Genomic DNA, 26,953 nt, shown 5'->3' on the forward strand with positions numbered 1-26,953 from the left:
ACCACTTGCCACTTTCATTGTCAGATAGTGTATCTGTTGATGTTATATCAGAGAAGATATACCCGCAGCTTCTTAGTCGAATTGTTCCCATTCTGATGCAAAAGCAACGTCGAAACATTACTCTAAATTAAATGACAATTACTATAAGTAGCGGCCGTTTGTTCAGTATGCAACATTTTAGTAGTATCAGTCATGGTGGACATTCTGACGTAGTTAATCACATGAAGCCAAAGAAACACATTAACAGGTTTAGAGCACCGACCTGTGGTGAAACTCTACAGAATTATTTTGTAAAACCTCAATCAAGTCAAGACCCAACAGTTTGAGCAGGCGAGTTTACACTAGCCTAGCACACGCTAAAACATCACCGAACCTGTGCATGTAGTGATTGTGCTAATAAGCTTCAGATGTTTCATCCTTTAGGCCGAATCCGGTAATCTGCGAACAAAAAATTTGTGAACATAGATGTAAGTCAAAGTAAATTCTTGTTCAAAGTACCCTGACACTGTAATAACTGCAAGGTATTTGTTTTCAATACAGCGCATAATACCAAAATGGAAAGAATATTGTCGTTCGAGAACATCAAGTGGACTGAAGAAAGTAACAGAATAGAAATGTACTCGCTTGAAACAGTCCTACAGATCCTGTACAACTACAACATTGACTGTACAGAGTTTCACCTCTTTGTTTCAAAGAAAAAAACTTGTTCCAGAGGGCTGCAGTCTGTGAAAAATACCCTTTTGTCCGAGGGCAATCAACCCCATCCACAAGCGCTCAGTAATATTTAAAATATATGTTAATTTTATTTTATTAAAAATTCCATGGTTATAATATTTTGAGAAAACATTGCAAATATTTTATCATGTATGTTAAATATCATTAATTAAGCAGATGTTGTAAAATATATTAGGGTAAATTTGCTTTATTCTTTTTACTAACAGTAGATCAACTGAATAAGGTAAAGAAAATGTTATTCACAAAAAAATATTAAAAAAAAATTTAAAGAAGTAGTTAAATTTGTGGTGGAATGTCACTGGAGGCCAACTCTTGTATCCTGATTTTCTCCAAAAAAGGTGTGGTCGAGGTAATGTACGGTGACTTTCATTTTTCTGAAACTGTGTCAATGACTGAAAAATCAATGTGGCATTATAATTAAATTTTAGAACTAATTTCAAAATAACTTGCAAAAAAGTTTAATAACAAAAAATGTGATCACAAATTTGCGTCATGAAACTCCAAAAAAAAAAGTATTTTTCTTTAGTTTTACCATGACGACCATTGAGGCCTTTATATCGCTCCTACCTGGAGCCTGTGTATCGGGAGAAAGAGTCATGCATGCACAGCGTCAGATAGTCTGAAGCGGGTTCAGTCGAATACGTAGTTCTAATTTTCATACACCAGAGTACAGTAGCGGACAGAGACATTCAAGAAACAGGCCAAGAAAATTTTCTGTGAATTGTTCTGTTTATTTCTCGAAGGCTTTTTAATTTATTTATGTTTGTACAGTTTTGTATATGTTTTTAGTAGTGTGAATGGTACGTGAATGTGGTCTAAAGTAAATATGTAGATCATTGTTATGCTGACAAACGCTGAACGAACTAGCTTGAGAAATTTTTAAGACAACGTGAATGCAGATGAAGGGAAATTTTGTATCATAATATGCTAAGTACGTTTATGGTAAAAGCAAAGCTAATTCGAGTGGAAATGAAAATAGTTAATAACGTTAAGTATGAACAAAATATGAAAATGTTAAATATTTATTACGGGCAAAAGTACAATTCGAAAATGTGTTATTTGTTGGTTGGTTAGTCATGAGAAGCGCGGACTAACACGTGAGAATAATTTCTTTCTATTGGCCTTAAAGAAAGCTGACGAATCAGAACGGGGTATTCTTCGCGCGTCTTGTCTTTGGGAGACAGAGAATGGTTACAGCAGTCTAAGGTAGTCGGTGCCCAGCCTTTCAATGGCACGGTCGTGTGTAGTATGAGCTCCGAAGGAAGTTATAGTTTGCCGGTCTTAGTTGTGCTTTATGCCTCAAAAGTGCTTTAAAGTGAAGGCAGATTTATTCCAGTGATTTTTTTTTAGAAAGTACAATTTTTAATGTAATTTTGTGTATGAGAAAAGACAGTAATTCCTTGTGGCATTTTGAGCAGATCAGGGACCAGAAACTTGAGTGCATTAGACACCGATAAACTTAATAGTGTGGCGAGAAATTTCATTTTAGAACAATCCATGCTTAGTAGCTGTTCAGATTTCAGGAAATACGGTACCATAAACTTACTAAAGTGAATGAAAGGTTTTGTGTATGACTGTGTTAAGATTAGCACGGGCTTGGCAGTGAACTCTTACTCGTAATTCTTAACCTCAGAATATACCGAAGTTTTGCCAGTATTTCCATTTCAATTCAAAATTAAGACCTTTTGCCGATTTTTAGAATAGTTACGTTGTATGAAGTCTGATGCGGTCGCAATACGGTAGGTTTCTGCTCGGTTTTCCTGCCGGCGATCTGCTGCGACGTGTTCACAGGTAGTTGCCGGTTATCCCAGTAAGGAACCATGCCGCCGTACCATTAACCCTGTTTATCATAGTTCTTTTGCGAATTTTATACCATCGCCTAATCCTGCTAATTTTCATTTCCAAATTAAATTTTCTGTGAGACACAGTTATAAAAAATTCTGGCTATATTTCTTCAATTCACCCGATTTACGTTTGTACACAATAACATTTTGACACTGACAAGTCACACGATCTCCGATACAATACAACAAATAGAACTGCGACTTAAATTCATACGTTAACATGCATCCACTTGCAACAATTACTTCCTCACCACCACAAGACTGTTACAGACAATTTTGTGCTTCATCAGCTGTGTCACTTATTTATTGCTTTCATGAGATCGTATTCTTGCCGCATTCACCAATGCTAATCCATAAAACAATCGCTCGAGAATAGTTGGTCGACTATAAACCGATTCTATAAATAACTTGTAAGGTTCAGTTATTTGTCTATAAATAAGTAAATTCAGGTAACAGGCATACTTTTGTGATTGTTCTAGTTGTCGCTGGAAAAGTGCACCACATACATAAGACCTAGACACACGAATTGCTAATAAAGATATGAAGCGTCAGTCAATAACCATACAAGGGTATATCGAGAACTTGTAGAAGTTAGAGACGTAATATATGGTTAATTAAACTACATATTGATTTCGTGAAATCCCAAGAAACTATTTCTTCTTTCCTTTTTAGCCATCCTGGGACTACAGACTTGACAGAGAAATTTTAATTAGTTTTGGTCATATTTTAAATCATTAAAAGGATCGAAGTAATTTCAATGAAACTGAAGATAACACATAAAAGGCCGAAATAATGAACGTCTTTTTTCAAAAATGTTTCACATAGCAAGATCGCACGGCACTTCCTCATTTAAATCCTCGCACGAACGACAAAATGACATGTCGAAATAAGTGACCAAGGGATACAAAAGCAACTGATACCGCTCAACAGAAGAAAGGCCACTGATCGTGAGAGCATACATTTTCGATTTTGCACAGAGTATACGAAGGAACTTGTCCCTCCTGTAGCAGCAGCGTACCGAACGTTTCTGGAGGAGCGAAGCGTTTTTAATGATTGGAAAATGGCACAGGTCAGTCGAGTTTCCAAGAAGGGTCGTAGAACAGAGGCACGAAACTGGTGGCCTATGTCTTTGATGTCGGTCTGTTGTAGAATTTTGGAACATGTTTTATGCTCGCGTGTTGTGACGTTTTTGGAGGCTGAAAATCTCATCTGCAGAAATCAACATAGGTTCCGGACCCAATGATCGTGTGAAACCCAGCTGGCTCTGTCTGTCCACGAGACCCAGAAAGCTATAGATACCGGCGCCCAGGTAGATGCCGTGTTCCTTGACTTCCGGAAGGCGTTCGAGACACTCCCGCAGTACCGCCCAAATGCCGGGATGTGCTATTCAGCCTGAACCGCGCTGACTTTATTTCTACCGTTCAGCTGAACACCCAGGAACGACCCGGCTAGTGCATACGATACGCATGTCTCACCAGGGTGTACACGATCACAGCGCGCTCCACTGGCAATTGTCGGATTATCTGGCTCGCACACCACTGTTTGTTTACAAAAACGGACGCACGTATTTTCCCTAGGTCATCTCTATTAAACGCAGCTTTCCTCCCTTGTCTCGTGCTAGTCGTCTTGTTCAATATATAAACTTCAGTATCCATAAGACAAAGAGGAATGTTCCATGTCCAGCCATTAACGACATCACCTTACAAATGATCCATTACAAATAGTGAGATACAAATTTACAATAGTCCTCAAGAGAAAATAAATGTTATTTCATCACTCTCAAATGGTTCAAATGGCTCTGAGCACTATGGGACTTAACATCGATGGTCATCAGTCCCCTAGAACTTAGAACTACTTCAATCTAACTAACCTAAGGACATCACACACATCCATGCCCGAGGCATTATTCGAACATAGGATCGTAGCAGTCACGCGGTTCCAGACTGCAGCGCCTAAAACCGCATGGCCACACCGGCCGGCTCATCACTCTCACTTTTTAGTAAAAACTTCAAACCAGTCCTACTTGATAACTGTTTCTGCTCGTAGTAGAATCTTTAGAACATGTGGAATACAAGACTAAACAAGAAGGTGCTAATATCTTAACTGCAGGTAGCGCACGTTCTGTTGCAGATAAAGCTAATAGAACGATAGACAGCACCCTTCTATTTACGTTACATAGAACATTACAGAAAACACTTCTAGTAAATTAATGAGAAAATCGCAGAACCTTGTAGAAAACACGAAGTTGAAATACAAGAGACGCGAACGTGTACACCAAGCAGACACAACCTCATGCCCACACAAATATGCGTTGCTTCTGAGAATTTCCTTGTGTAACTTGTGTAGGTTCTGAGAAGGGAGGAAAGCTATTAAATACCTACACGGGAAAAATTTCTCTTTTTAGCGGCGTGGTACCTCGAGAGGCCTTGCAGAAATTGAAACTTGCGTTTATTAGCATTTCAGTATTCTCTGCAAATGCTGGTGATAAAATACGACTTCAGCTTGGTGCGTTGAGAGAAGCGTACTAAGATGAGCAGGGCGGATTCTCCGACCCTTAACCTTACGAAGCGCTCATGTATTTACAGCACCCACTCACACGCACATTTGCAGGTTGACTCAATCAGCAACGAAGGCTCCAGAATTCAGATAAGGATAACCGCGAAGTAGCAATCTCTGCGGCAGTAGAAACCTTTCAGGAAAGACGCTCTTCGGTGCCAACCTCCAGACTTCCTTTCCATGCTTCGGTACTTCATGGTGTCGCGAATGCTTTCCGTAACACAGGTTTTCGCTTTATATTCTCTAGGATTATCATCTTAGCTGATTAATCGCAATTAGTTTATTTTATCTCTTTTGTGTAAAACAGTTGTCCTTTATTTACCCGTATAGATAACTCTGGTTTAACACGATCTCAGCAACACACTGTTCATGTTTGTTTCTGGTGGAATCACGCCCTTTATATTCATTTGTGGACCACAAATTTTTGGTGTCCTTTACACGGTACAGTTACTATGCAGCATTGGGCCTTCGGAAACGTTTCTGAAACTGATGGCAATACTTTTCGTTTCTGCCTGAAAGGTAACAGCAAAAAAACGTTTCCATGAATAAGTAGTTTAAATTAGTACAGAGAAGAACAAATTTTTTTCATCGTGATTGTTATTTACTTGGTGGTATTTCATGAATGATTAGAAATATGTATGTCGATTATTATCAAAACAAATCTAAATTTCTAGTGTATCTTTTCTTTTTTGCTTAACATTCTTTCTCAAACACCACTTTGCAACATTACAATGAACTACTTTACTCTGGGATTCATTCGGTAACAAGCTCTGGTGACGTGACAAGAACCATTTGTAACACTGTATGCGATTCTTCTAGTATTACAGAATTTCTCACAAAGAAATTTGTTTACTTAACTATATTGGTGATGTAATTTTGGGTGAACCTTCTAATATAGTACAGTAAAACAGTTCTTTGACCATGTATTTGTTACACCAGTTACCAACATAAATATCACACAACAGTGTTTCTATCAATAAAACTGAGGAATAGGTGGCCCGCGTACACTGTATTATACTCTCTATGAGCTGTTAAAAATTGGTGTATGTCGCACTTCGAATAGCTGGTGACGCACACTTCACAAAATAAGGGCAGCTGTTAGGAAAATATACTATCCTATAATTATTAGACCACAGTGCGTTTACGTTAGCAATTGTGACTCTCAAATACATTCAGTGTCGACCATCGGTGCTGTAAACCACTGTCAACGCAGTGAACGCAATGCAAACAAGTCAGCACAGCATGCTCGCATCAGCTGTGGAATACTACGGTACGGTGCATTACATAAATGACGTAGTAAATGCCGATCTTACCTATAGTATTGATGTGTGAGAGAGGAACTGGGAGCAGACGACCCCTCTTTGTTTTTTTGTTGGTTTGCTTGTTTTACCCATAATTAGAGTCGCCCATTTTTCCGTGTTAGAACATTGCGTATTTTACATCCTTACAGAATATAAATTACATTATGTATGTAACGAAAATTAGTTGATGGCGTAACTTCCGAATTTTTAGGTAACAAAGAAATTAATTTTGATGCAAATACAGATTACATGCACGAACATACATAATCTACATAATTATAGTCGTTATTTTGTACTCAACGGGACGTTTTTCATCGTGATGAAAGGCAAGAGTTTCCTGTTACTACTTATAAGTGCGGAAGTTCTTTATGAACATTGGAAACATTTTTATATAAACTCAACGAAGTACTCAAGCGGTGTTTGATAGGTTTTCGTTTTGTTCTTTTCTAAATTCTACTTACTTATTTATTTTGAGGTGATAGCGTTTCCTAGTAGTTTATGTTAAATTAATATTTTTTTTATTTTTACTACAACGTTCCTCTATTTCACGTTACAAATCAACAATTTTCGAATCAAACATTAATTAAACATTGACAATATCAGTTTTTCTACAAGTACCGTTTATTTTTAAGTAACAGACAGGGGGAACGAAAACGTCCGTAGGCTACCCAATCCTTTACATGTTATCACCCACTTTCTAGACGGTTTACCGCTTCCGGTTTCTAGGGGAATTTAGTAAAATAATGATCTCATATGCAAAAAACAGATCGGAATACAGTAACGCCCGATAGGTATGCACTACACCTAATATACAGGTAACGAGGATTCTATCTCAAAAGACCAAAGTTACTAGGAAAGCTACTGTAGTCTAATCTTATTTACGATAGTCTACAGTAGCCTAAGGTACTTTTACAATACTAGTCAGCTGTCAGACTTTATTATGGCGCCCTTTACCTGGTGGCCAATAGTGCATCATAAATTAGTGTTAGAAGAGAGACTGGGCTTTCAGTATAGGCTCCACATGCCTTCACTTCAAATTTAGAGCTAAAGTTACAACTTTAGATTCTCCTGATATTGTACAGAAACAGTATTAATGGAGAGGAGCACGGTTTGAAAATTAGAGAAAGGTAATGCAGAGGTGGAACTAAAAACATAATCTGCCCTAATTTACTATCATTTAAATAAGATGACAGTGGTTTGCATTTCTTCTCTTAGGAAATATTGTTGGTTTGTTTGAAAAATGTATTATTTGAATGTTCATTAACAGACATTTGTACCAATGTATGCGCTACGAAATTTTGTCTGTGCGTATAGCATTCGTATTTACCACTTAGCAAAATACTTGTTAACGCAACAAATACAGTTAACCACTCTTTAAAACATATGAATCACGACCGAAAATATTGTTTGAGTATGGGAAACCATCTCCTTAATACCATCAGCCCATTACTGAGAGAGGTATCGCTAAACAATTATTAAACCCGGTGATTAGTATTTCAGAACACAACGTATAAGATCCTTCACGTTTCCATAAAAGTCTATGTTGGAATAGACTGACTACCTTCCTGCTCTATATGTCGTAGTTCGATTCCATATTATGTGTATTACCGCGTGCCCTAACAATAAAACTGAAGTTATCGTACAGAAACACTTGCCAACAAAGAAATCGTGTTTTTAATTACAGGAAAGGTGTGCCTCGTTTTTGCTAGACAATGCGGCCCTAAATCCATATCTGATTCCAGAATTTCTACCCCCGCCTCAGTTTTCATGTAATAATGATTTCTGGTAGATGATTATAGCAGTCTGTGTCGTCCCACAACAAGACTTCGAAATACAAAGCACTAAGAAATCTGTTAGTACACAATAGACACTAAGAAACGAGTAACGTAAGAGTGAAAAAAAAGAAACAAATCATAGTGAAAAATATCCTTCAGGTTTTCCATGAGACACAATGCCTCAACAACGTCACTTTATAAGAACCAGCAATAATCGAACAATACTCTGGTATTCCAGATGCCTAAATGACGGTTTTTCATTTATGAGATATCTTGATGAAACCGTTCTCCATGTTCGTCATTAACAACACCACAGTCATCCGGGAGGAATTCCAGATTATTACTCAAGAAATATAATACAAGTGACATGTTAAGTTCCATAACGTGATACGATCTCAGTAGTTTTTGTAGATATTCCGATATTTCTCTGCTCTAAGATTGGTGAAGAAGTTCTTACAGGCATTTGTGAAAGTACCCATGCCATTACTCAATAAAATAAGGAAAAATTCACTAAACATGAAGTTTCTACTTTGAAGTCCCACAAAGAGTCCTTCCTTACTTTTGCCTTGTCACATGGTAGTTCATTCCGAAAACACGAAATTTTCGCATTATATTCTTTTCTTTCTCCTCTCTGGTATCGCAGTGTCATATAAGGCGGTAGTGCCTTCTGTACCCGAGCTGTATGCAAAGAAGAACTGCAGTTAGCTTGAGATTTCGAAGTACACGCCATCTGTGTATTCAATATTGGACAAATAAATTTTTTGTGTGTCTCCTTCACATTAATTACTCGAGCAATCAAAACACAAGGAAATCTGTTACCATTGTGGAGAAGTATTGCTTTCAGATTAACTTTGTTCTATTCTGTTAACAAGCGCCTCTAATTTACACTGGAGTCATGTCTAGCAGCCTCCATAACAGACTTGATGTTACTGCTCAGAACCATGTATACTTCCTCGAAGAAATATTTAAAAGAAACAGAATAGAGGCCAAGATAAACAATTACTTTCAGACAGAGAGATTATCCGATGTACAGGCACGGGCACAACAAAAAGTAAACGAACACTTGGAGCAAACAAAGCGTTAGAATAATTACTGGAAAGAATACATTCGAATACAAATGGGTCTAATAAATATGATTTACCCAAGTTATATATAGCTCAATAGTCTGTGTTTGGGTGGCGTAGTGGGCCACGCAAGCACAGTCTATTGAGCTGGAGATTAGGGTTCGCACAACTGCACGGCTTATCCTAGCACGACTCCTTCCTCAATCCAGATTCCCACTCACAACTCAGTCCCAATTGCTGTTCCCCCTAAACTCTTACAGCATAGCAGAGGCTCTCCAACTGCATTGGAACGGCACCTCAGCATCGAACGAATCAAGAAATCCTGCCCCTAACTCAGGCACAGGTGCTGTACCGAAATGAACCTCTATGGTTCCAGAGACCTTTTTCAAAACTCAAACATCTATGATGTATACAGGGTGTTCAGAACTTACCGTCACTAACTGCTAGGACTAGTAGAAGGGAGTGAGTAGGTAATATTTTTAAAAGGACCCATGTACGGAAACTATCAGTTTCCGTGCTAGAAGCATTTAAAAACATATTTGTAACGCGACCACTTTTATTAAGAATTGATTAGACATGATGCAGTACATCTCTTGTTTTACAGTTCCACTCATTAACAGGCAAAGAAATTACCCTTGTAATCGTTCATGGATTCTCTTCAGCTTGATACAATACAACCTCTTCCAATTCGGGTGTATGGCATGTTCTCGGATGCAAGTGGCTCTAAGCGATACTGCTGAGGTCATCAGTCCCCTAGACTTAGAACTACTTAAACCTAACTAACCTAAGGACATCACACACATCCATGCCCGAGGCAGGATTCAAACCTGCGACCGTAGCAGCAGCGCGGTTCCGGACTGAAGCGCCCAGAACCGCTCGGCCACAGCGGCCGGCTCTCGCCTCGGAGCAACATAGTGACGATGACGGTGAGGGTATCTTTCCTCGAAGCCATTGCGTAATTGTGGCGAAAAGACAATGCGATGAAGTCGGACGTCGTGCAGACTGATCTTGATAAAGGCAACCAGCAGCTGTGCTAGTACCGTGATCTTTGCCATTCAGTAGGACCATATTGTTATATTCTGCAAAAGCATACCTACTATGTTGCTCCATTGCTCACAGACACGCTAATGAGGCTCGAACCAAAGCAGAGAGGTTGGGCGGACGTCAAACGTCATTAGCCGATCCGTCCTATTACTTACGACACGTAAGCAGACCTACAGCAGTTAAAGATGTTTTGCGGAGAAGAGGCTAAGCAGTTTTTTTCCCAGTTGCCAAAACTGGAGAAGGCCAAAAGCGTAAAAAGAAATTATGTCAGCAAGGTGATACTGTTTTTCTAAACCAATAAGTGCAAGTGCTAAGAAACAGACCCAGAGCAGAAATGAAAGAAACTGTATGGGCCTACAAAACTTCGATCTTTTTATAAAGAATTAATTCTAGTCTATAATTTTCTATCTTATAACTTTTATGGTGTTTTCGTAACTAATTTATTTTTACCCATTCATTTGTTGCATTATTAATGCCATCTTAAATGATACTGGTAGTTAGTTCTAATTGTATTAGGTTTAACAAAGTTAACAGATTTACTGACATTCCCCCTTTTATCTTGACCCACCCTCTTTTTCACTACAAAAAACTGAAGTTATTCGATATAATATTTTCTTTATGTTGTTACAGTACGTTTACACAAAAACCTTGTAGTGGTATCTAAGGACTGTGGACCCTTCACACACACACACACACACACACACACACACACACACACACACACACACACACACACATATATATATATATATATATATATGAGTGCAAACTGCAGAGACGAATGAAAATATGTTCCTGGATTCGAACCCTAGCCTTGGTACAAATTTTCATTCGACCCCTCTGTCTGCAATATACATCAGAAACGTATGAGACTTGGAAGAGGTCTCTGGAACCAAATACAGGGAGTTTCAAAAATGACCGGTATATTTGAAACGGCAATAAAAACTAAACGAGCAGCGACAGAAATACACCGTTTGTTGCAATAAGCTTGGGACAACAGTACATTTTCAGGCGGACAAACTTTCGAAATTACAGTAGTTACAATTTTCAACAACAGATGGCGCTGCAAGTGATGTGAAACATATAGAAGACAACGAAGTCTGTGGGTGAGCCATTCAGTACGTCGTCTTTCTGCTGTAAGCGTGTGCTGTTCACAATGTGCAAGTGTGCTGTGGACAACATGGTTTATTCCTTAGAACAGAGGATTTTTCTGGTGTTGGAATTCCACCGCCTAGAACACAGTGTTGTTGCAGCGGAGGTTTAATGTAACCAAAGAACCGAAAAGCGATACAATAAAGGATCTGTTTGAAAAATTTCAACGGACTGGGAACGTGACGGATGAACGTGCTGGAAAGGTAGGGCGACCGCGTACGGCAACCACAGAGGGCAACGCGCAGCTAGTGCAGCAGGTGATCCAACAGCGGCCTCGGGTTTCCGTTCGCCGTGTTGCAGCTGCGGTCCAAATGACGCCAACGTTCACATATCGTCTCATGCGCCAGAGTTTACACCTCTATCCATACAAAATTCAAATGCGGCAAACCCTCAGCGCCGCTACCATTGCTGAACGAGAGACATTCGCTAACGATATAGTGCACAGGATTGATTACGGCGATATGCATGTGGGCAGCATTTGGTTTACTGACGAAGCTTATTTTTACCTGGACGGCTTCGTCAATAAACAGAACTGGCGCATATGGGGAACCGAAAAGCCCCATGTTGCAGTCCTATCGTCCCTGCATCCTCTAAAAGTACTGGTCTGGGCCGCCATTTCTTCCAAAGGAATCATTGGCCCATTTTTCAGATCCGAAACGATTACTGCATCACGCTATCTGGACATTCTTCGTGAATTTGTGGCGGTACAAACTGCCTTAGACGACACTGCGAACAATTCGTGGTTTATGCAAGATGGTGCCCGGCCATATCGCACGGCCGACGTCTTTAATTTCCTGAATGAATATTTCGATGATCGTGTGATTGCTTTGGGCTATCCGAAACATACAGGAGGCGGCGCGGATTGGCCTCCCTATTCGCCAGTTATGAACCCCTGTGACTTCTTTCTGTGGGGACACTTGAAAGACCAGGTGTACCGCCAGAATCCAGAAACAATTGAACAGCTGAAGCAGTACATCTCATCTGCATGTGAAGCCATTCCGCCAGACACGTTGTCAAAGGTTTCGGGTAATTTCATTCAGAGACTACGCCATATTATTGCTACGCATGGTGGATATGTGGAAAATATCGTACTATAGAGTTTCCCGGACCGCAGCGCCAATTGTAACTACTGTAATTTCGAAAGTTTGTCTGCCTGAAAATGTACTGTTGTCCCAAGCATATTGCAACAAACGGCGTATTTCTATCGCTGTTCGTTTAGTTTGTATTGCCGTTTCAAATATACCGGTCATTTTTGAAACATCCTATAGTTTCATCTGATTGAAGCACCTGTGCGTGTGTTCAGGCAGGATCCCAGTTGCGTTCAAAGCCAAGATGCTATCCCAATACAGCTGAAGAGAGCCTCTGCAGTGCTGCTCAAGTTTACGGGGAAGTACCAAGTGCGCTCAGTCGTGAATGAGAATTAGGATTGAGGCGTACTAATGTAGTCCGTGCAGTCGTGCAAAGCCACTGTGGCACGGTGGCGTAATGTTCATCGCAGGGGTTAATGCGTGGGAGACCCGGTTTCGAATCCCGACATTTGTACAAACATTCATTCACCGCTTTCGTCAGCGTATATACACCATTTACCCACTTTAGAATATTCCAGGTCCAATCAATGAATTACTCGTAATCAAGGTTTCGCTGCACTTACGGACGCAGCCCCAGCACTATAAATGATTTTCAGCTATAAAGCACACTTTTCCAATGTGGTATCAGAAACTCTGTGTGGTATTTCTAATAGTCTTTGCTGTTTATATCCTTAAGCTACGTCCGCCCATGACCAGAATGCTTCAGCGTAGTTATCTACAAAATTATACACGCTTAAGTAAATACAAAATGGTTTAGCGTCTTACAGTCCAGTTGCTCAGATAGCTGTACTCTGCCCACAAATAGATTCATTCTCTCTTATATTAGTGGCGTCTTGTGTTACCTCAGTATTCATAAGCACACTAGACCACTGCCCACTTTCAGAGTTTTTTAGAAGTCTGCCCCTTGTGTCTCGATAGCTTTCTTCTAGCCGTTAAAAAAAAGCAACATTTGCTGTTCTCTTGGTCATGTCACACATGGAAATTACAACAATTGAAGACAGATGTCTTTTTCAGCATCATCTAACTAAGGAGGTAGAACAAAACATCTACATCCGTCAACTGAAAATGTGTCATCATACGATAAATATATAGACATAATATCCCTTTCCACGCACAGTGATCACACGATTTAACTGTATATCTTCAGGGGGTTCACGCGACACTGCTGTGTTGTGTCTAATGCGTAAGTTCATGGGAGGACACAGATTTCTAGCAAGCGTAAAATGCTCAATGTGTGCTGTAGCTTCTGATGGTGATACATGCTTTAATAATTTTAATATGAAATATTGTGTTGTAGGTACACTTAGCGAACATTTAGGATATTAGATTATGCTGTAGGAGGATTTCAAATGGATTCACTGGGTGAGTTTGTACATGGTTACAACTTAATATTGGTAATGTAATGAGTTCTATTCCTTCTAGATGCCGGGATCATTAGATGAAGAGATTCTTGCGTAATGGGCCAGATGAGAAACTTTTTTTGATGTTTTCACGTGATACAACTAAAGTTATCACAGAGAATGTAGCAGATACAATTTAATATTTCGTAGTGACTTGGGAGGAATCAACATCGGAATGTAGTCCTGAACTATGCCTCATTCATTATTTGGATACACAAGTAGCTTTAACTACCACGTTTCTGATGTAGATAAAGTTTCATTAGGGTAGAGCTTTGTTGTTGATTTTAGTGGTAGGAATAAGAGAAAGCCAGTAAAAATAAACTGGATAAGCAATGATTCTGAAGTGTCTAAACTTGACACAGAATGCAGTGTGATGGAGAAGTAACACGGGTACAATATCGTCAAAAACTACCGGACTGATATAACGCGAACTCTTTACAGACTAATGGAAACACTGGTAGAAGCCGGCCTGGGGGAAGATCAGTTTGGATTCCGTAGAAATATTGAAACACGTGAGGCACTACTGACCGTATGACTTATCTTAGAACATAGACTAAGGAAAGGCAAACCTGCTTCTCTAGCATTTATAGACTTAGAGGAAGCTTTTGACAACGTTGACTGGAAAACTCTCTTTCGAATTGTGAAGGTGACAGGGCGCGAAATGCTATTTACAATTTGTACAGAAACCAGATGGCAGTTATAAGAGTCGAGGGACATGAAAGGTAAGCAGTGGTTGGGAAGGGAGTGAGACAGGGTTGTAGCCTCTCCCCGATGTTATTCAATCTGTGTATTGAGCAAGCAGTAAATGAAACAAAAGAAAAATTCTGAGTAGGTATTAAAATCCATGGAGAAGAAACAAAAACTTTGAGGTTCGCCGATGACATTGTAATTCTGTCAGAAACAGCATAGGACTTGGAAGTGCAGTTGAATGGAATGGAGAGTGTCTTGAAAGGAGGATATAAGAGGAACATCAACTAAAGAAAAACAAGGATAATGAAATGTAGTCTAATTAAGTAGGGTGATGCTGAGGGAATTACATTAGGAAATGAGACACTTAAAGTAGTAAAGGAGTTTTGCTATTTGGGGAGCAAAATAACTGATGATGGTCGAAGTAGAGAGGATATAATATGTAGGCTGGGAATGGAAAGGAAAGAGTTCCTGAAGAAGACCAATTTGTTAACATCGAGAATTGATTTAAGAGTCAGGAAGTCGTTTCTGAAAGTATTTGTATGGAGTGTAGCCATGTATGAAAGTGAAACATGGACAATAAATAGTTTAGACAAGAAGAGAGTAGAAGCTTTCGAAATGTGGTGCTGCAGAAGAATGCTGAAGATTAGACGGGCAGATCACATAACTAATGAGGAGGTATTAAATAGAATTGGGGAGAAGAGGCGTTTGTGGCAAAACTTGACTAGAAGAAGGTATCGGTTGCTAGGACATGTTCTGAGGCATCAAGGGATAATCAGTTTAGGGTTGGAGGGCAGCGTGGAGGTTAAAAATGGTAGAGGGAGACCAAGAGATGAATACACTAAACAGATTCAGAAGCATGTCGGCTGCAGTAGGTACTGGGAGATGAAGAAGCTTGTACAGGATACGGTAGCATGGAAAGCTGCATCAAACGAGTCTCGGGACTGAAGACCACAACAACAACGATAACTACAGCCTACACGGAACTTCCGTGAATAGCTGCTTTTTGATTATAACCACCTTGATATTTAATGTGTTTTTTTTTCTCTTTTCTTGCATCGGAATATTCCCTGCGGGCTCACACGACGCTACAATGTAGCGATAATTCTTTTAAACTAATTAAAATTACACTGCATTATTTTGAGTAACTGAAAATTTCAATAAACAGATAATGCTTTTTTGAAAGAGCCCCAATGTCTGGGCTGGGAAGGGTTGTGCACGCCACTGAGGAGACGTGTGGTTGGTGTGTTTCAGAGGCCCAGCTGCCGAGGTTCGCGGAGCCCATTCCCAATGTGACGGTGACGGTCGGCAGGGACGCTCTGCTAGCCTGCGTCGTCGACAACCTGCGCGGCTATAAGGTAAGCCCGGCTACCGTGTCGCAATTGCTTCCCGATTTAGGTCTACTCTGCGAAATTAAGTCTCCTGACCGCAAAGAGTTGGCACAAAGTCCATTTTTGGTAATGGAAGCCACATTAAAAGTGTTCTTGCGGAAAAATTAGGTTTCAGCGACACCGAATATGGCTGACAGTTTATTAGTCTACAGACCCTTCAAATCTTCTCTATTCAACGGTAACTGTAATGCATAAACAAGTATAAAAATAAATCTTGCCAAATTATAGATTACATGAGGGAAGGTCGGAATGTAATGTCCAATAAGTTTATTGGCAAAGATTTTAATAGGAAACAAAACAAAAAAATCATAAATGAACTTACCTACTTTTCTACATAGTTACCAACGTTGTCAACACATTTCTTCCGTAGTGGTGCCAGTTTCAATAAACTCTGTTCCTAGAAGTCCGTCTAATTGGAGTATAACCTACTGTGGACTGCTGATTTCACTTCCGCCCATCCGTCGCAAAGCACTCGCTGGCCAGGAATTTCTTCCATGGGACTAAAGAGATGAATGTCCGACGGTGCAAGGTCCGGACTGTCACAAGCACACTTCTGGCAGACTGAGTCACTCTGAATTTTTTTCGTACTGGAAAATCTGCGTGTTTCCACTCTATAGATGTCTGCTCTGTTTGGGGTGTATACTGTTATACCTACAACTTATCACCAGTGACGGTTCCTTAGATAAAGTCATGCCCTGCTGCGACGTAAAGCGTTAATTTATCCAAGCTTACCCAGGCTTGTCGTCATTCGCTGGCCCTTGTTACCTGTCAGGTTCTTAGGCAACCAGCGAGCACTAACTTTACCAAATTTCAACGTGTCTCAAACAATATCGTACACCGCAACATAGGAAATGTTGAATTGCTGCGGTAAGGTTCAGTCACACACGCCGGTCGTTCAAAATTGCTGGCTCCTACATTCCGCGTGGTTGCAGCTGTTATCGGCCGCCCAGAGAATGGCGAATCATTAAGGTACACACTTCTCGCTTGGAAGAAAGCACAGCACCTGGAGACAATGCCACAGCCTATACAGTCGTTCCCGCACACGAAACGCATGTCCCTGTGAATTTCAACCAATATATGCCCTCTGTCTCACAGATATCGAGTCACATTTAGCTACTCATCACAAGTTGACAACAGTAACATGCTCACTATGTTCGTTTCGTAGTTCCGGGTTATCTTGCTAGAGTTGCACATGAAAACGAAGTACCCTCCATAGAGCAAACTTCAAACTATATCATCGTGAAATTTCAATGTTTCAGCTGCAACACTAGGGTAGAAAAAAATGTCCTTTACTTTCCGATTCTTCCTCGAATGTTAGCTTTTACACATTTTATTTTTATTTCTCATGGCTGTCGTATCGATTTTGCACGTATTATAAGCACTACTGGTGCTGTCAGGTATTGAACTGATGAGAACTAAACTCTGGATAATTTAATTAATTTTATTGAGTACGACGCCTTCTTGTCGTGGGCTGACCGCCTAGTTAGATTCTGTAAGCATCCATCACTTCAGTTCAGATTAACTTCTTTACATTAACGGGGCATACTCGTCAAAAATGTTCTATCAATGAAATGCACACTACAGCTATGGAGTATATAGCAAAGTAGCTGGATACAACGTATTTTGGCATCAAACAAGGATATAGAAATAAATTAGAGTCATACACAAACGTAAACAAACAGGCGCGCATGCGAGTGTGTCTAACACATCATTCAGCAAAATGGTGCAAGACATGAAATTATGCTCGCTGCTATGCTCCTGAACTTTAAGACGTACAAGTCTTTACCTGCAATTAAAGCAGTCATCAATACAAAGATTGTTTTGAATATCGAAGTGCTTTACTAGACATGACCCAGCTTGGAGGTGGTATGCCCTTGCCTTCCTCCGACGTTTGAACTGACGTAACCAGTCTGTTATGGGGACTTACAGTTTAACGTCGATTCCGAACCACGATGTAACTCGGCATTTTTCACATCGACAAAGTTTATCAGAGGTGAAATAAGTAGTAAGTGACGGACACAAACCATGGAACTCACGGGGGATCGACCCCGGGATCCTTTCGATAGTTATTCTGGCACTTCACCACTTTATCTAATTTTGTTCGTTATTGTCGTATTTGTTTGGGGCGGACATCCCATGGCTCCCATTGAAGCTCATCATCGATCCATTCACTCTGGGCAATAATTACGGAAAATAGAAGGGTAAAAAAAGAAAAATTTTGTGTTGCCTATATTTGCTTTTGAAAGTAAAGTGAACGATTTGCAGCAGCAGGTAACAATGCTAACATCAGCGACGACTTATACATTACGGTGTCACATCTCATTGTATCAGTAGGATTATCCTGCAATTGTGATAGCAAACCTAGCTCAGTTTGGTTATGGAAGCTCGACCTGAGCTCATACTTCAGAGTCAACAAGACCTTGCTTCCTGTACCGTTTATTTCGTGTGCTGCAGTTAAAGACCTGATGTGTCATGTTAGCTTTAGAATTACTACTTCAGGCTGTTTCTAGGCGTTCACATACATATTGACGTACATTTTTTATGCCACACGCATGATGTTGAATTTAGAAAGCAATACATTTCAAAATGATTATATAGAATCATTAGCTGATTTATTTTCAGCTCTTCCTTTAGAAACTTTTTACTATGTAGGAAGTAAATTCTGTGTGTCCACATGACACTAATCCAAGGACTGAGGAAAATAAAATATAAACTATCATTTTGTGGTGTTGGATGATGCTGAGAATCAAAAGTGAATGGGGTGGGGGAGGAGGGGTAGTGTAGGCACAGACACTACAGATTAGTTTTATTACATAATATAAACAATGTAATAAATCTGATTGCACACATGAGAAACCACAAACCAAGAACTAGCCCTCAGGTTATCAAATGACCTTGGCACCTCGTACAGTAAAGGAAGAACTATCTGGGTAAGAACCACCTAGCCCCCATAGGGATGTGGACAGGGTTGAGAACAGTTGGTAACCCATGGTATCTAGGCCAACCTGCATGATAAGTGTTTTGTGCAGGTAGTACAGAAATGTATTCCACGGGCTTTATGTGCTAGTGGGGACGGCTGAGAAGAAAGATGGGGAAGAAGGAGATACCCAAAGAGAAATGGGGAGGAGGATATGGACGGGAATAGAGGGAGGAGGAGGTGGAGGAGACCGTTGGAAGATGAAGAAGGGTAGTCGGCAGATGAGTAAGGAAGAGGGGGAGGAGATGGAAAGAGAGGGGAGGAGAAGGAGATGTGCGAAATATACCGGGAGAGCTACATGAAATAAAATCGTCACAGTTTCTGAACGGTTTGCGTTAGGACATTCAAACTGTGTAGTTGATCATGGGGCATGATGGGAATTAATATGCGCTGCATGGTTTGGTTTAGCGACTAGGCTCACTATAATTTGGATGTATTCGTCATCAAGAAAAATTGACGGATCTGGGGGACTGATAATCCGCATCTCGTGATCGAGATATCTCTTCACCCTCAGTGGCTGTCTGTGTGGTTTGCAGTGTCCAATCATTGAATAATCGGTGCGATGTTCCGTGATGGCCCGGTTTGGAAGATGATTTCATTCCCATTATCTAAAATAACTCTGATTTCGATAAGAGTTTATGCAAGGCGGAGTTCGACCCCATCTAAGCACGAGAGTGATGTCTTGGAGGAGCACTTTGGGGACCGCATTCCGGCTCTGGGCTACCCAGAGGCCCCCCGACAACACACCATGTGATGGTCTGGTAGGGGCGAAGGGGAAAACAATACAACTGAAGCAGGACGCTCCTAGAGGTCCTTTGCAGTCAGATTAGGAAATTGGTGCTTGTATTATCGGAGGCAACAGAAGAGAAAAGCGAGGCAAGGCTATCTAGAATTATTTGCAGTAGTAGCAGTGCAGCTGAAGTTTCTCTAGTCGTTTAACTGTGGACTTCTGCGTGTCACGTCGTAGGTAACGGCTCAGTTAGTATTAACAATTACATTTTTAAGTTGACGGAATGGTTCTAGTTAGCCATTGTCTTTGTGTACAGCCTTGGCTTTTTGGTGCATACAATAATTCATTTAGATAAAGTATATCAAGAGATGATATTGCTTTCTGAATAAAAGACAAAGTGGTAAAATACTCAATGTTTGACGTTTGAATACTTATTCCTATCATAACCTTTTGTAGTACGGGAATTCCCCCTTACATATGCCAATGGACCATTTCACTTCTTCCCGAACTGTGTTGCCCAACCACAAGCAACACTCACGTTTGGGACATGACACAGGGTCGTAACGGCAGTTCTTCGTGTACCTGATGTACCCGTATTTGGTCGTCTCTGACCTGATCTGCTTCCCCGGACTCTTGCAATAGTCGTTACTTTATTTAGTACCGTCAGAAAACGATGGTGGTGTTACTATACACATACTATACGCCATAATGCTTGGCGAACTGTTAGCGAAACGCGGCTCGTGAACTCTTAAAATGATTTTAGCCATAAAAAGACATTGATAAACACGTTGAGAATTAGTATAGGAGAATATAAAGAGCTTATAGGGGAAGCAAGAAAGTGCAGATGGGCAGAATACGTGTAGAAATATTGTAAGGTGGTTATATACTAAAGGTTCATGAAAACTAAACAGTCTAAATTCTGTGACTGTAATAATCCGGAATTCGTTCCTCGGTGTTTTCGAATAATGCAAGTAATACGAATGATGAAAAACCCTTCGCGAAGGAGGTATAAAAGTAAAAGAAAAATCATTACGCACATCTTGCAGCGCAGCTCATCTGCAATAGGTTTTAACCTCTCTTGCGGTCCTCGGGAAGTGTACCTTCACACCACAGAGCTACGTTTCTGCTCCACTGAAAGTAATCGTTACACTATCTGATAAACCTAACAAAGATACACATGTTTATAGTGCCCAAAGAGTTTCCTGAGACGGTATATTTGCTTCAGTACGTATTCGTTTGCTGCAAACTAACGATCTACTAGAAGCGAGCTGAAAGTTGGTGTGGTTAATGTTTATTGCTGTTCATACCACCATAACAGACAAACTGTAGTGTACAAATCTAAAGCTTCACAAGAAAGTGTAGCTGCAATAAAACGCAAATCATTATTCATGAAATAAATATACAGACTAATGTTTCCTCTACTGTATAAGCAAAAGCTATACAGTGAGTGAAAACGACAGAAAAGATTTGATATTGCCCGAGTAAACCACAGGTGAATTAATTTCACATGGAAGAATCTCATAAATATTGTTGTGGGAGAAACTAAGGCCTAACTTTAATTTCCTGAAAAAGGGTTCGTAGAAAGGGTAACAAATTTTCCAACGAGAAAGGCTACAAAATACCGGTCCGCTCGTATCTCAGTGTTCTTCACCTCTCTGCTTTCTTTAATCAAGCGGGATTAACAAGAGAGAAGGTTCGACCACAGGGTTTATTTAGTCAGCGCGAGAGCTCCACTGTGGAGGTTAATAGAAAACGTGTAGGCATTATGAGAAAATTCCACGAACATCTCTTACGAGAAGAGTCAAAAAATATAACATTAATGTTCCCAGGAAGGCAGAATGGGAGCAAATTGAAACTTCTACAGAGGAGTACAAGGAGTGGAACCCGAAAATTGAATTCTTTAATAAGAAAGGATTTCGCACACGTATTTCATGTAGGCTACGTACATTACGCTGCTAGCAAATTTTTCTTTGATTACGTCTCACAGAATTGTGAATTGTTGCCTATAAAGTACTTTAGTTAAATTGTCCTAAGTTTTCAATGGCGCCGGAAGTAATTCATGTTGGAAGGCCGAATGGGGGTGAATGTACTATTTCACATTTGATGTTTCATTGTAAGAGGACACAAGGCATCCGTCAATCCTTTTGCCAATTACTTAAATGGTTTAAAAAGGAGTAGAAAGTCAAACGTTAATTGATGTCGAAATGCGTAATTTTAACATTTATTTACAAGTTTGACTTAACAATCTCCTATAAATTCAAATAACAATTATATACGACATGTTAAATTCCGATTGTAATATATATATATATATCTAGATCTTCATCTTGCTTCACAAGCCTTTTAAAATTGTATGACGGAGAGTCCTCTCGTGAAAGGCGTGCGGGAAGATTGACTGTCGGTAATTCTCTGTACTAACTCCACTTTGTCGAATTTTCTCATTGTGGCCATTTCGTGAGATGAATGTGGGGGAAAGTAATATGTTGTCCGACTCTTCCCGGAAAGTGCTCACTCGAAATTTCAATAGTAAACCTCTTTGCGATGCACAATGGTTCTTTTGTAGCCTCTGCCACTGGAGTTTGTTCAGGCATCTCGGTAACGCACTCGCGCCCTTTAAACAAACCTATGATGAAATGTGCCGCTCTTAGTTGGATCTTCTGTAGCTCTTCTATCATTACAACCTGGTAAGGATTCCAGATTGATGAACAACGATCAACAATATTTCCAACAAGCTCCTTATAAGCCACTTCCTACGTAGATGAGTCACATTTCCTTAATATTCTTCCTATGAATCTTAATCTGGCATCTGTTTTCCCTACTGTTTGTCTTATGTGGTCCTTCCACTTAACGGCTCTGGGGATAGTTAGTCCTAGATATTTTACGACAGATTCTGTTTCTACGAATTTTTCACTACTAGTTTAGGTGTACGGTAGCGGATTTCTGTTTTACGTATGAGCAATATATAACATTTACTTACATCAAGTGCCTACTGCCGGAGTCTGCTTCATTCAACAATTCTCTGCAGGACATTTTGCAGGTAGATACTGTCTTCTGGCGTTGCTACTTCCCTGTACACAATCGCATCATTCTTAAACACTCTTAGAGGAGTTCCGACTGTTTCTACTACATCACTGTCAACAGTAACGGTCCTATAAAGCTTCCTTGGGGTACTCCGGAAATTACCTCTATATCCGTCGATTTTGTTGGTAAGCTCGTTCTTTTTTTATTTAAAAAAAAAGAAAAAAACAGCAGTGCTGGACGGTGGCAAATGCCTTCCAGCAGTCAAGGAGTTTGGCATCAACTTTAGCACCTTTGGTCGCTGAAAAACGGTCTCACTCATTGACATTGTTATCGACAAGAAACAGGAAAGAATTGATGAACATGTTCCAAGAATTGTGTTACATACTCATTTCATCGACGGCATCATCTGATATCCGAAAACACAAACGGTTAACACATAAATTTAGTAGATTATTCGTGTTCCCAACAAGAATGAACATGGATTCAGAAAATAACGATTACGTAACTCTTACAAGATGATGTCTTTACATCTTTCTATTAACATGTAACTAGAAGTTTTTTCTCGTTTCAAGCATTTGGCAAAGTACCTCACTTTCGATTTCTAATAAGGACTTAGCCAAAGTTACTACTTAGTGACGATTTCTCGGCTGGCAGAATACAGTAACCTTTGTTAGGATATATCTGTGACTACCTCTGTGATAACGTTTTCATACTGCGCCCTAGCTGTTTCGATGCTGTACCAATGTCGGGTCAGGATTCGTCAATATTTCACGTAGGTTTGGCTCTGTATACATAGCACATCTAGTCCTGCACCTCCCAAATTATAAATAAACCACCTGAAAATAAGTCTTAATGATACATTTACTGGACGGAAAGTAGTAGATAAAACACAGTATGTTTAGAAAAATACGTTGTCCAATGAGATTCCTTACAAGGCATCCGCACTGTAGTAGTGCGTGTTTCACTTCACCGACGATCCTGCTTTCGGATTTGGACTTGATTGTGGTTACGACATGACATTGTTGGGTGGAGATCAAAAGACTTCCATTTTCGAGAGCGTTGCTGCCGGCCGAGGTGGCGGAGTGGTTCTAGGCGCTACAGTCTGGAACCGCACGACTGCTACGGTCACAGGTTCGAATCCTGCCGTGGGAATGGATGTGTGTGATGCCCTTAGGCTAGTTAGGTTTAAGTAGTTCTATGTTCTAGGGGACTGATGACCTTATAAGTTAAATCCCATAGTGCTCAGAGCAATTAGAAACATTTTTTGATAGCGTTGCTGCTGTGTACATGCAACGTAGCGTGACACCGACGCAGGTATATAAGCAACGACATGTATTCAATGGATCAGTGTAAAATTCGTGTCTTCCGGCGTGCGTTCGGTAAATGCGAAAACGTGAATTGTGGAGGCGTTATTGCAAAATCCGTCCAAACACGAGCAACGTGCTTGTTCTCTTTGGTAGGCTACAAAAGGACAAACAGCGGTAGACATTCATCGGCGAATGAAGAATGTATATGAAGCAGCTTGTCTGTAAAGAACCAACGTTGTGGACTGGTGCTCCAAGTTCATGTGACGCAAGTCCCCATATCCTATATATCGTAACCCAGAAATTACGCCAACTCAGTGGGAAACATTAGATTATCTCTCTACAGACCACTCCTCATTGGATTATCAAGTATTTGGTAACTTAAAGAAAGGCAGCCAACGGCCGATAATTACTGTTGGATCAGAATTTGGTGCAGGCTGTTGCAGCAGGACACGGTATTATATCAAACGGGCTTCTTCAACTTGGTACATCGGCGGGATGATTGCCTCATCGTTCACGGAGATTTTGCGTCAGAAAGGCATACCGATTCTGGACTGCACGGTCTCAGAACGGAAACTTTTTGTTCGCCTCTTATACGTCATCGTATCTCCAATAAGGCAACGTAAATTCCGGCGCATGCGTGGTAAAGAATAGGAATACAAGCAGTACACGATCCTACGGTGCATATATTGAGAAGACCAATAGTTTCCAAGGAAACAGTAAATCAGCTGGACATCACGTATCAATCAGATGTCAAAAATACGACGGTAGGACAGAATGATCCGACTGACTCATGATCAGTGATGTGTTCGGCAAATCCGCACATTTACTTGGATCGCATGGTGTAACAATTGTTCGATGCACCCTACTGCGAATTCCCCTCCTGTACCAACCTCTTCGTCTCAGAGTAGCACTTGCAACCTGCATCCTCAATTACTTGCTGTCTTCTTCTACAAGTTGCACAATCTATAGCTCAGTCTAGTACCACGGAAGTTATTTCCTGATGTCTTAACAGTTGTCCTATCAACCTGTCCTCCTTCCTGTCAGTGTTCTCCACTAACACTTTTCCTCACCCATTCTCCAGAGAATCACCTCCTTTACGTTATCAGCTCATCTGACTTTTAACATTTTACCGTAGCATTACATCTTAAATGCTTCTTCTTTTTCGGTTTTCCCACAGTCGACGTTTCACTATCATACAATGATGTGCTCCAAACGTACATTCTCAGAAATTTCTTCGTCAAACTGAGTCCTATGTTTAACACTAGCAGATTTATCTTGGCCAGGATTGCCCTTTTTCCTATAGATAGGCATGCCCGTTTTGCATTTTTCATTGCTAGTTTGTTAGTTATGTCATCCGTTCTCCGTTCGTCATACATTATTCTGCTACCAAGGTAGTGAATGTTCATAACTTCATGTACTTCTTGGTTGCCAATTCCAACGTTAATTTTCTCGCTGTTCTCCTTGGTGCTACTTTGCATTACTTTCACCTTTCTTCGATTTACTCTCAGTCCATATTCTGTACTTATTACACAGTTCACTCCATGTAGTAGATCTTATAATTCTTCTTCACTTTTACTGAGGTTAGCAATGTTAACAGCAAATCTTATAATTGATATCCTTTAATTTTTAGTTTTAATCCCACTATCGAACCTTCCTCTTATTTTAGTCATTGTGTAAGACTTCGTGGTCTCCTGACCTTCATTGCTTACATATTCCGCACTCACAATCATATTCCGCACATCAAGATGCTTCATTCCAACTGAAACTCGATAAGATAAAGTCCATGCTGTATGAATTCATGTAAAGGATATGCAAATAACTAATAAATCGCAAGTGCGCACAGTGGTTGAAATACTCGAGGCTGGCGTACACACATACATTCCAAACACGACGATCACAGGACCTTTTAGTTCGAGAGAGGGAACCGCACCCCAGGAGGCCAGTGCCAACCCATCTACGTCGGCCGATGGCCGCCCGTGGAGCGGACAGCATTCGCCCGAGGGAAAGGAGGAACGACCCCGTGTTCGGCTTAAAAGCAAATTCCGCTACATTGTGTAGGAGCTCCCAGCCTACGCATTCTTTACAACATAGCACGGTTTCAGAGATTTTCACAGGGAGACAACAAACGCCAAACGCCGATACTACAGATTTCGGACTGGTCACCTTCAACGAAACGTCATTCTCCCGTTTTAGAAGAGCAATGGCAGGCCAGATTCCAGACACCTTGAGCTGAAGGAGTAATGGAAGAGACCGGAAGATATACCCCTTCACGTCTGGCATGGAGAGAGGCCGTTCCATTGTCGCTCTTGGAGCGAGAACACATAACGAGAGAGTGCGCGCTCGTACGTGTACTCAAAGAGCAAGGAACAAGTCTCTCCTCAGTACTTCACTGGAAGAACACCTCTGTCGAGAGCAAATTATAGTCCGACTATATTGAGTCCTTGCGATTAAGCGTAGTTCACTGAGTTGGCTACCAAACTTATTGTCCCGTGTAAACGGACAGAGTTTTAGTAAACACCTGCGAGCGAATTTTTGAGTGGCATCGAGGTGGACTGGTTATCTGACCGGTGTACCACGCCAATAGTTAGACTAGGGGCGAATAGGAGTCCTTGACTTCATCAAGACACAAGGCATAGGGAGAGTTTGATTGGTGAAGGTCAGTCCAGATAGAACGAGAGTTATCTTATTTGTCAGCAGCGAGCGGCGCAGACAGGAGTCATCGCAGCTTACGGTATTGTGCACTACAGCTCTTGTGAGCCCCAAATTTCCTCCACAACAGTACACTTCACTGCATTTCACATACGACAGCTTCGACCATACCTAGAAACATTCTAACAGATAATTATTCAAGTTGAGTAGGCGCGGCTCCCAGCCATTCTGC

The 26,953-nt window shown here is 40.6% G+C and overlaps 1 protein-coding gene across 4 annotated transcripts in view; it reads left to right on the plus strand.

The window, feature by feature from the left end:
* Nucleotides 1-26,953, plus strand: part of LOC126276318 (lachesin) — a 1,594,347-nt gene that overhangs the window by 1,062,842 nt on the left and 504,552 nt on the right. For all 4 annotated transcript variants that reach the window (XM_049977266.1, XM_049977267.1, XM_049977269.1 and 1 more), the window contains exon 4: nucleotides 15,901-16,004. In XM_049977266.1, coding sequence (XP_049833223.1) covers nucleotides 15,901-16,004 — 104 coding nt within the window. The remainder of the gene's footprint in view (nucleotides 1-15,900; nucleotides 16,005-26,953) is intronic.

Source organism: Schistocerca gregaria, chromosome 1 (genome assembly GCF_023897955.1).
Source record: "Schistocerca gregaria isolate iqSchGreg1 chromosome 1, iqSchGreg1.2, whole genome shotgun sequence".
NCBI classification, from domain to species: Eukaryota; Metazoa; Arthropoda; class Insecta; order Orthoptera; family Acrididae; genus Schistocerca; species Schistocerca gregaria.